This window comes from Drosophila navojoa, chromosome 2, assembly GCF_054131105.1.
Source record: "Drosophila navojoa isolate 15081-1374.11 chromosome 2, UAZ_NAV_1.0, whole genome shotgun sequence".
NCBI lineage: Eukaryota > Metazoa > Arthropoda > Insecta > Diptera > Drosophilidae > Drosophila > Drosophila navojoa.
This window is the reverse complement of record NC_142890.1, coordinates 16,217,771-16,229,677: the sequence shown is the minus strand read 5'-3', so window position 1 is coordinate 16,229,677 and position 11,907 is coordinate 16,217,771. Positions and strand designations below refer to the sequence as shown.

At 40.4% G+C, this 11,907-nt stretch overlaps 1 protein-coding gene across 1 annotated transcript; it reads right to left on the bottom strand.

Moving 5' to 3' along the window:
* Positions 1–3,357: 3,357 nt before the first annotated feature.
* Positions 3,358–3,910, bottom strand: LOC149092190 (uncharacterized). Its single transcript, XM_089256333.1, has 2 exons — positions 3,703–3,910; positions 3,358–3,636 (listed from the first exon to the last, which is right to left on the bottom strand). Exons 1-2 carry the CDS (start codon positions 3,803–3,805, stop codon positions 3,509–3,511), a joined length of 231 nt encoding a protein of 76 aa, XP_089112459.1. The 5' UTR covers positions 3,806–3,910; the 3' UTR covers positions 3,358–3,508.
* Positions 3,911–11,907: the final 7,997 nt, after the last annotated feature.

Sequence of the window (11,907 nt, the reverse complement as noted above, 5' to 3'; positions counted from 1 at the left end):
ATTATTTTTTTACTTGTAAATTTGTACTATATTTGAAAAAATTCTACAGATAAAATTTTAAGTCTTAGCCGTTTGAGACTTATCAATAATGAATAATATTTAAAATAAATAAATAAAAATAAAGTATAACATATATACAATAATATATAATATAATTAATAACGTATAATTCATGAGGCTTATAAACGGTATAAGATCCGATTTGCTTCTCTAATTTGTCTTCCATGATTCTTAACTTGCATGAAATAATATTTATTTTGCAACTCTAAAGCAATCAAATAGTATGATTATTTCAATGCCTGAAGTGTTTTTGTTTTTATTTGTTCCCTTGTAGCTTTATGCTTATAAGGGAAGAAAAAAAAAAAAAATGGTCTGCCTGCCTCTCAGCCATAATGTTCAAATATAAACACAACAGATCCGGTTTCCATTGTGTTTATAATTAACCCTATAGATGCCCAACGGATTGACAAAAATAGCATGTTGCGCCTACGACTAGGGCATCAGCAAGGCTCAGTCAAAGACCTTTTCGTATTCTATTTTATTCGCCCCTTCCCGTGTTCTTTTTTTTTTTGCATTTTGGGGTTTCTTCTTGGGCGGCTATTGTCTGGGAAATTGCGTATACGCCTGGTAGCGCACAGAGCGGCATGTGTATACATATATATAAATGTATGTGTATGTGTGTGTATGGGTGTCTGTGTATGTGTGTGGCATGCAAACAAAAGACGCTTGTCTCACAGCTTCGAACTTGAAAAATAAAATAGAAGAGGAGAGTAGAGATTTCACAAAAATGAGTTGTAAATGTCGAAAGTGCTTGATATGCCGTAGACAATTTTCAAATGTCGGCAATCTGCAAAGCAATTTGAGAAAACAGAAAAAGAAATGGGGCAAATATGCGCTATAATTTACACACCAGGCCAGCTCCTTTTTTGCTACATATTTTTGGTGTTGTTGTTGTTGCTGCTCTTTGTATATATTTATATATATTTTTGCCATGACAACTCATCGGGGAAAGGCGGCAGCTCGGCCGCTGTGGCTCTGTGGCCTGGGCCATGTTTGTGTGTTTTGGCTGTAAGCAGCTGTCACTGATTTCTGACAAATTGATTTGACAGTCGACAGGCGACAGGCGACCAGCTGAACGAACGGCTCTGGAGGGGGCAGGGCTAGCCTAGCAGCCTGGCAGCCTGGCAGCCCTGGCAGCAAGTCAGGCGCGTGTGCTAAAAAAAAAAAAAAAAAAAAAAAGATGAAAGCTGACTGTTGCCGTGACTGTTGCCATGGTCTTTGGAATGCGTGAGAGTCTTGCGGCACGGCTGCCCAGCTGAAACGAATGCCGTAAGAGAGCCAAAGAGTTGCCGTTATCAAAGAGCAGCAGCGTGGTGAATAGTTTCGCAAAGTACGAAAGTACGAATGTAAGTGAGTTTCTGTGCGGATGTGTGTGGTGTGTACATCATGTCCATTGTTATTGTTTTGTTGTGCGACATGGCAGAAGTCTTACAACTTAGTTGCAGCCAGTTACCTGCTTGATTGACACACAACAATCGTTTGACTGGCTGAACGCATGCAGGCGAACTTCAGCCAGAGCACACAATAGAAACAGATATCAAAAGCAAAAGCAAATCGAAAAGAAAAACACTGAGCCGCTGGGAAAACTCCGCAGGAGTGGCAGCTGCCAGGCCACGTCTGTCAGCTTTTTATTTATAAACTGTGCAAATAAAATCAGTAAACCGGGAGCAAAACTCACGCAGTTGACCTAGTTGTATGTCCTAGATGTATGTATGTGTATATGTATGTATGTATGTATGTAGTCCTTGCTGCCCACAAATCAAACAATTAATTTTGCTGTCTGAAATTCCAGCAGTAAATCAACAGTCAAACAATTGAACCATTTAACTATGTAAATAAAATTAATACGAGCAAAGAATACAGCTGCACCGCGAGAAAGAGAAAGAGAGAGAGGGAGAGAGATCGGCGCCTGGTCACCTTATGGACCAGAGTCCACAAAAAATCCATTAAAAAGCAATCAATATATGGAAAAACAAATGCCATTCACTCTTGAGCCTGCCGCCTGCCCTTTGCTAACCTACCTCACTCTCACTCTCTTTGGCTCTATGCCTTCTTTTCTGAAGCCGAATTTACCAGTAATTCACCAAACACAGCAAAAATTCAACAAAAATGTCAAAAGGAAAAAAATGCTTGCGAAACATAAAAATTTGAAGCCTGCGAGCAGCGGGCGGTAGAGCAAAAAAAAAAAAAAAAAAAGAAATAGAGGACTATTAATGACCAAGACCCCAAGACAAGGTGAGTGTGAGTGTGTGTGTGTGAGAGAAAGAGAGAGAGAGAGAGAGAGAGAGGCGGCAAACGAGAGAGAGAGACTGAGCAAAGACTAGGTACAAGGCCTTACTCAAGCCCAAAAAAATGTTAGTGTAAAGATTAACTAAAGGGTCTAAGCGACTGCGTAATACTCTTCCAGAGCGATTGCAAAACTTAATTGAGTCAGTCAAATAAAAAAGAAGAGTAAGATATAATATAGTGAATTAAAACCAATATTTATATACGGTCTCTTAGTAAATAATCGTATAGGCACAGAATTTTCTGCCATTTATTTTCATATTTAAAGAACTCTAAGGAACTGTGCTGACAGTGATAAAAGTAGTAGTCTCTTCCGATTGTCTGTAGTCCCAACGAATGCAGCTTCCATCTAAGCCACAGTGAGTGAGTCTCGATTCTCTGACCGCAAGCATCTGCAAGGCTGAGATAATATGCCCTTCTACGTTTCTCGAACCGAGTACCACACTTTTATATCCACAAACATGCATTCAAACATACTTACATCTAGACATACATAAATAAGTGAGTGTAGCACGGTGAGTTGCCGTTTTTGCTGAATTCAAAAAAAAAAAAAAAAGAAACGCACACGGATTTTAGTTGCGCTCGCTCAGCCTGCGCGTGGTGTTGACCTGATTTCTCGTGACGTCATTTGGCCCACAACCTAAAGCTGCTGCGCGCTCGCCCAGTCGCCCATGCAGACAAATGCATGGCTGGCAAGGGGTTGAAGCTAAACATATGATCCACAGCTAAAGCAACGGCAGTTGGATTAATGTGTTGACAGTGATTGAAACTGAAAAATTATCCAATTAGCTTGAGAAATATTTTCTTTGTGTTAAATTCTATCCTTCAATATTATGCTCAGGCATCAGTAAAGCTTTCAGAAATTTACGAGAAGTTTTGAAAAATTATTTTGTGGCACATCAACTAAATGTGAATGAAAAAAAAAAAAAAAGAGCGGCTTAGCCTGTTGACTAACGAGCGTCATATATAATTTCGATACACAAATTTTACATGGGAGTTTTAACAAGACAATTTGTAGACATTTTCAAAGTTTAACAGGCATATTTAATTAGTATCATACATTACAAAACATTATTCAATTTCTGTCGGGGTGGTTCTTGGCACTCGGCAGTCCATCGGCTTGCTTACAAATGTTGAGTTGCCTTCGCTGGATGCCTTCACGTCATTTCGCGTTCATACAACAGATTTTGCCGCGCAATATGCAGATGGTTTTCACACCCGCATGCCGACTTCTGGGGCAGGCATTTACTTCGCGACAGACGCCGCCGTTTCTGGTGCACGATACCAGATCTACAATGCGAGTGCGACAATATTGAGGGGGTGGGGGGGTGGGGAGAGATGTGTTCCGAATCTTACCAGATCTGTAGACGGCTCGACAGGCAAGGCAGTCGACAACCAGCACCAACGATATCAGAAGCACGACTGCCGATGTAACCGAGCCCACACTATTCGTAGACATTTCCTAACAAATAGTCAAAGGGTTCAGTATCTAAATGTTAATATATGTAAAATAAACTGAAAAATAATCGATGAAGGCTAAATCATGGCCGAATGAGTTTCCGAATACAACTGACTCCGCCCGGGCAGAGCCGCTAAGTGAGCGAGTAAATCAAATTATTATGATAGCCCGGCCTGGGCGGCGAGTGCAGCTAGCCAGTTGGGGCCTTAAATTGAAACTTCTTAATTAAAAGCTTGCAGCAGAAAGCAAGGCAGCACGCTAGCAGCGGGTATGCTCGACCATCTGGCATGCCTATAAAAGTTCAATTATTTAACTGGCATGACTGAACATTCAAAGGCTATCGATCGATAACGACGTATGTGACTCAAATATCAATGGCATTACTTGGCATGTTTAAATTGCATTACGGAAATGTTAGTCATAGAGATTATCTAGAGGGTAAGAAAGCGATTTTCTATCGACTATCGATAACACTTCCATATGCACTCTAGTAATACGCTTTTTACTTGACAATTAATATTCAAACATTTGAACTTCAGATCATGAATGTGCTCAAGTTATCGGTAGCAACACATGCCTCGATTAATCGATAACCTGTGCAGGGAGCCTTATTTGCATTTAAGCCCTTAAGCTGCATTTCTTTTCCACACTTTCGCTTATTCACTTGAATGGCTGCAGGGTATACGAGCTGCTAGCTGGTCGGGCGGTCGGGACACTTTTCAAGCTGCAAATCAGTGTAAACGAATATAAACCGCTTAAGGACTTGCGACTTGGCGCTTTCAAAATAACAAGAAAACTGCCTCCAGTCAGGGCTAGTACTTGGACACGAATCCAAGTCTATGCTTTAGGTGCTCCTCCTGCTCCTGCTGCTCCTGCTGCTGCTGCTGCTGCTGCTCTCTTACGGTTGGTGTCTGAAGCCGCGGCGGAAACGCCAGACGGATACGGATGTGCTGGTCCGAGCATTGGTTCACCACAGCGACCAGTGAGCAGCAACAGCGTCAGTCTAGGCACTGGGAAAAAAATTCAATTAAAAGCAACAGCACGTAACTGAAACTTTTTTTCCAGCTTCTTTTTATTTTTACTTAATTCTTCTTTTTTTTCGCTAGCAAGTTTTGTATCTTTTGCGCTGTATGTGTGTGTGTGTGTGAGTGTGTATTTCTTGATATAGCAGCTGCCCTTAGGGCTCAGACAGCGCAGCTCCAGTTGGGCCAGCTGCCCCGCCCCGCTCTCTACATAGACCGAGTTATAAGTTGGTGCCAGCTGTCAGTTGCTCTGCGCGCTGCTTCAAAGTTGCAGCGGTGTATTTTCCTTTCGCTTCGCCCTCTCTGCTTTCCATGGCTTTCTTGCCATTTTTCCCCTTAGTTTTAGCTGTGTTTTTTGTTTTCTTTTGGTCGAAAATTGAATGGCTGCAGCTGCAAATGGTGGCTATCAGTTATTGGTAGTACATGTCCAATAAAAGCCAAAAGTTCAGCCTGGCCCATTGTCCACTGCTACCCAAGTTGATGCTTCAGTTAAAGTTTCGCTCCTCCATTGGACTCCAGCAGCATATTAAATATTTGACAGCCCGCAATCGACGGCAATCAACGAGCGAGAATTGAGATAAACGCGAGAAGCTTTATCTTAATCAGATGTGTTCTATATAGAGCCAGCTGCTATAAACTTTACAAAATATAAAGTAGGCGGAGCATCAATTCATATTCGAGTAAAGGCAATTGTTGCTAGGAGATATTCATTGATCTGCATTGCACTAAAAACTAGCTGAAGGTTTGGTTTATTTATCATTAAAATTTGCATTTATTTCATTTTGATCATGAGATAAATATATATTTGATATAAATGTAAATATGTATTAACTGGATATTTATATACTTATTTTTTCCTCCAACAGCTCAGTTACATCAGCTCTCATAGATATCGCATTATGCATAATGCTTCTATGGATACCACATGAAAACATTTAACAACAAATTACACACATACAGATTGCCATGCGATTTTCATGAAAATGTGCAGCTAGTTTTCCCACGTATCAGTTTTAACTAGTGTAATTGGATATGAAATGTTTATTTGGAAAAGTTTTAAAGCACATAATTGCTGTCAGAAACTAGGTCATTAATGCTCAACAGAACCGCATATAAAAATAGTTTTACTCTTGACTCGAACATAATTATTATTTCAGCTGAAATTCAGGCTGGCAAAGTTTCCACTTTTCAAATAAAAAGCAAAAATCATAAAAGAATCCCACATTCCATGAACTATTTACACGTGGCTTAAATACACATAATTCACCTTAACTATTCGCTTTAAATATGCAACGTGTTAACTGCCTTTGGCGCCAAAGCATACTTCACATGAAGTTCGCTTCAACTGCTCTGCTTTAAGAATATCTAATTATGCCTCTGCTCGGCTCGGCTCGGCTCTGAAACTATTCCTACTATTTAGTATTTCGAGAAAATATACATATACATATACATATACATATATGCATGTGTGTATGCCTAACATGTTTGTGACTATGATATGGGAATGGTTTGGCTCAACACCTCGGCTTGGGCTAATTTACTGGCCCCCCGTCTGACATTTCCCACCATAACACTCAACTCATTTATCTGTACGGCCTGCTTATCTCACTGCCTGGCTGTATGTGTGAGTGAGTGACTCTGTGTGTGTGTGTGTGTGTGTGTGTGTCCCATAGGCAACCAGTCGAGTGGCCTCTCAACATGGAAGCAACACTTGGCATTATGGCGCCTCGGCCCTTACCTCTAATGAAGCGCAAATGTTGATGTAAAAATTTAATTTAGTTCCTAATCCGAGCCACACACGATTGTGCCACGCCCATAGCCATAGCCATAGCCATAGCCATAGTGGTAGCGGTAGCGTCTTGGTTGTTGTTGGTATATCCAAATGTTTATGCAACGTGTGCGTGGCCAGATGCGTGCGAGCCTAGCTAATGTGTGCGTGACATGGACCCGGGGGCCAATGGGGCGATGGCCACTGTCGACTTTGATGCTGTGGCCAATGCTGCGTATGCGTCACATTGCGTATACGCAGCATGAGTGGTGCTGCTGTTGCCGTTGCTGTTGCTGTGGCAAAAATAATAAATGATGCGCCACGTACATGTATTAAAAACAATGCGCAGAAAAACGCTGACAGGCAGCCGGTCCCGCTCACCACTTCCCTCCCCCCGTCATAGAAGCCACGACACAAAGCAAAGCTAACAAACTGAGGCGACCGGCGACCGGAATGAAGCGTCAACCCCATTGAATGTTGCCCGCCTGTTTGCCAGTTGTTGTTAGCGTTTTATGTTTGGCTGCCACAATGCAAGAGCAGCAACAGCAGCAACAGCAGCAGCAGCAGGGGCAGGCAAAACTAACAAACGACAAGCAACAACATCGGGCTGTCCTGGACTAGAGAACGATGGGCGCTTGGATTGAGCGCGGGGGCTTTGGCTGCTTGTTTATGGCTTTGTTTGCACTTTTGTTTATGGGGTGTACATTTTAAACGCCAGGTGACATGTGCATGTCTGTGTCTGTGTCTGTGTCCGTGTATGTGTGATTGCATGTGTGACGGCTCGGACATGGCCATAGAGTAGCTGGCAGATCCTGGCTGACAGTTGCGCTGATTTTAAGCGTCCATCAGAAGCGCCTGTTTGACATTTAATTGCGGCACATTGTTGTTGCTCTTTGCTTGCTGACCACCATTACCACCAACACACAACATCATCATCATCATCATCATCATCATCATCAGCATTATCATTATCCTGATCAACCCCATCAGGCAGCAGGCTCGCCCTTGTTTTGTTTGCCTTCGTCTGATGTTTTTAAGCTCTGCGGCCAACTTTTGACACGCAGCGCTAAAGCCGAAAGCCAAAGTCATGCGACTTTATTGCACATTTCACGGCAATGCGACAAAGATTACACACAAACCAGCACACACACACACACACACACACAAACACGCGCATGCATTGCTGTCTGTCTGCATGCGCAAACTGCGCAGCTAGGGCTGGGCAGCGATGCGTATCTTGTGCGAACGCATTTACAAGCTCAAATTGTTTTTCGATTTATTGTGTTAACTGCCAGCTGCTCTTTAACATCCAGGTGCAAAAGTCTTGCGAAAGTTCAGGTAAATCTAAATAGAAAAAACTGCTTAGTTAAGAAGAAACTAATAAAGGAATGCAATTTTATTTAATTAAGCAAAGAATTGTAGTAATCTTGTAATAATAGACAAAAAATCGTTAAATAGAGCTTAAAGACTCAAATGCGTTTTCTTACAGGATTTAGATAACGAAGAACATGCGTCTAATATATATATAATTTTAGCTATATTCAATTCATGTTTATTATTATTGAATTCATGTTTATTATTACTGTGAATAGATTGTCTTGTTGTTTAGTATAAGACAGATAGCAAATAAAAAACCAGAGCTCTTCAATATTTTGAGCAATTTCATTTCATGTATAATCCATGCTTTAACATACTCTAGCAATTTACTATTTTAATTCGTTGGTCTATCGCTTAGACTACGATATAATATAGACGACCAACGTAGCCCTATAAAGGGCACACAGAAAAAATAGAGAACTTGTATATTGATTTTCGATTATGATATAGATCTGGCACAAGATATATAGAAACCTCTTCAGATATTTAAATGTCAGCCATGAGCACTCTAGCTTTACCAGTCAATATATAGCTGAGTAATCAACTTAATTATTCAGTCGATTAGTAGGCAACTCTATATAGGTAAGTCTGTCTGACTAATTCTCTCTATCTCTATCTCTATCTCTATCTCTATCTCTATCTCTAATCTCTATCTCTATCTCTATCTCTATCTCTATCTCTATCTCTATCTCTATCTCTATCTCTAGCTCTATCTCTATTCTCTATCTCTATCTCTATCTCTATCTCTATCTCTATCTCTATCTCTATCTCTATCTCTATCTCTATCTCTATCTCTATCTCTATCTCTATCTCTATCTCTATCTCTATCTCTATCTCTATCTCTATCTCTATCTCTATCTCTATCTCTATCTCTATCTCTATCTCTATCTCTATCTCTATCTCTATCTCTATCTCTATCTCTATCTCTATCTCTATCTCTATCTCTATCTCTATCTCTATCTCTATCTCTATCTCTATCTCTATCTCTATCTCTATCTCTATCTCTATCTCTATCTCTATCTCTATCTCTATCTCTATCTCTATCTCTCTCTCTCTCTCTCTGCCTCTCTCTATCTCTTTCTCTGTCTCTCTCTATCTCTTTCTCTGTCTCTCTCTATCTCTTTCTCTTTCTTTGTCTCTCTATCTCTCTCTTCTTTCTCTATTATTATATTTAACTGAATTACGTGTATTCAACTTTAGCTTTAAAGCGTTTGCTCACATGTAAATTGTTTTCACGAAATGTAAGTACGTATAAAAGTTTGTTCTTTGACAAATTTCAACATTTTGCCAGCTAACTTTATTATTGCTTTAAACATTGATTAAACACATCTTGAAAATAAATGACTTTAAGAGATTTTTAAGTGTAATTCCTGCCTAAATCACTTTGGCTAAACGATAATTACTCTGACCGAGAAGTTGTTCAACCCTGTGACAGATGCGCGCACATTTACACTCACTCACTCACACACATACACACACACACACATTCACTCATACTCAGACAGACAGGTAAAACTTTTAAAAGTTTACACGTGTTGGCAAACGTTTTGCGGTTACATTTGGCAAAGCTTAGGCCAAAGGAAATAAAAAAGAAAACTAAATTTGTTTTTGGCGCATTTTCGTTTTCTTTCTGTTTGCTTTTTTTTTTTTTTTTTTTTGTTTTGCTTAATTTCAGCTGTCGCAGTAGCTGCCTTTGCGACTTAGCGTTGAAGCTTACACACACACACACACACTCGCACGCACACAGACACACATGCTGACCATTTCCTAATGGCCCTTTCGTGGTCAAGCATTTAAGCTCCAACCCTGACCATAACCTCAACCTACGTCCCACTCTCCTTTGGCTCGACCTGCTGCGCCTTGTTCAGCTTTTGTGCAACCGCAAAAGTCGCAATATACACACACTCTCTCTCACACACACACACACACACACGCACAGACACATATTGTACACCTTTTTCGACCATTTCGCACACGATGTTATGCGGTCGTGTTGACATTTTAAATGCCTTTTCATTTGTCTGCTCGCTCACACACATTTCTCACTCTCTCTCTAACTCCCTAGCTCACTCTCTCTCTCTCTCTCTCTTTCTATCAGCCGTCGCTAATTTCCTGCCATTTGCGCTTAAATGCCACAAAATTTGACTTGACATTAAATTGAATAGTTCTGGCTGTGACCTCTGACCCGCCCGCCCCTGGCTGCCATTTCCCATTTACCATTTGCATATTTGCTTTTGATTAGCGCCAAAAAGTTTTGCGACCCCGCTCGAAGACTTTTGGTAACATCTTTTAGCGCTTTGGCTAATGATTCTACACACACACACACACACTCATACTCACACACATTTCTGCATTCCGCGCAGCTTTTGACTGCAACTACAAAATATTTCCCATATTCGCTTGACATTTTCTCATATGGATTTCATTTAGCTGTTCTGCTTGCTTTTTTGCTTTGGGGTTTTGCTTGGGATTTTGTTTGGGCTTTGGGTTTGTTGGCTTTTGGTTGGAGCTCCCATTAATTAAATTCGCATTTTCCTTTCGCTTTTGCGACTGCGATTCCGATTGCGTACAGCGTTTTTTCTTTTGTATTAGTTTTATCTCTGCCCGTGGCGCTGAGGCCCCAGGAGGTGGGGGGCAATTAAAACGACATTTTTCACACGCACAGCGAAGAGCGTTTTGTAATGTAATTAAAAAATATCACGTATACGACGCGTGTTGCCCCACGGGTACGATTTGCTGCCTATTTATGAGCCCCATTTTCAAGCTAAAGCCAAACTTATTTTATACTCGATTGAAATATAAACAGACGCCGAAACTCACGCACACGCACACACACACAAGCATACGCACAGCGCCCGCTATTTATGTGCCATTTATGGCTTATGGTGGGGGCGCAGAGTCAGTAGAAACGGAGCTGGGGCAAATAGCTCCTGCTCCAGCTCCGTTGAATAATTATGCTCAGAGTCTCGTCCATCTACGACTGAGGCATCTTTGGTTGCTTTTTTATGCCAGCAATAGTCGGAGACTTCGAATCGCTCAAAGATCTCCTATGTGATAAACGATTATTTTGTATTTCTCTGAAAGCTGTTTACCTATGATAAAAAATAAAAAATAATAATATTGCTTAAAATTAATTGGAAAATTCGATTTAAGAAAAGTTTTTTTTTTTTATAAAAATCTATTTATATTATTTAATGAATATTTTATTATTTTAAATCGAAATACCTAAGGAAATGAGTCAGTGTTAAGCATTTCAAATTTCATTTTGCTTGCGAAAATATATTTCGATTTAAGTGCAAGGAAACGCATTCATTTGGGCAATTAATAATCTTTGCCAGCATTCAATAGTTATTTGCTTTGATTATAAAGTTGCTCGGAAATGTTGCAATTGCAAGGCGTAGTCGGATTTTCCATTTAATTAAAGCCATTCAATTAACGTTGTTTTCCCTCTTTTTCCGCTTGCCATGGGAGAAATAAATGCAAGCAAGCATTTAGCTTTATTATCCATTTACAAAGAGAACTAAAAGCAATTTTAAATGCATTTGGATTTTCTCCATGAATGTACGGTGCGAAAACCTTTCATTGAATTCCGAATGAAACTTTTGACGAATGCGAGCTGTTGGCACTGATAAAACAAAGTCCAAGATATGCAACGTTTTGGCAAATATTCATGAAATTCTAAACTATAATCAAATCATTTGTTGACTAACGGCTGAGGAGGGGCTGCGCTGCCTAAGTGGCGGCAGTTGTGCTTAATGACAAAAGTTTGCAAATCAGTAAAGCATTTTATTGCCACACACACACACACGGATACATTCGCATCTAAGAGCAGTTAGATGATAGACATAACATATGATATACGAAAATCTCATAATCGCTCTCAGCACAAAATACTCATATCACTGTGGGAGGCCGGCAGGCCTGGCAGGATGTGG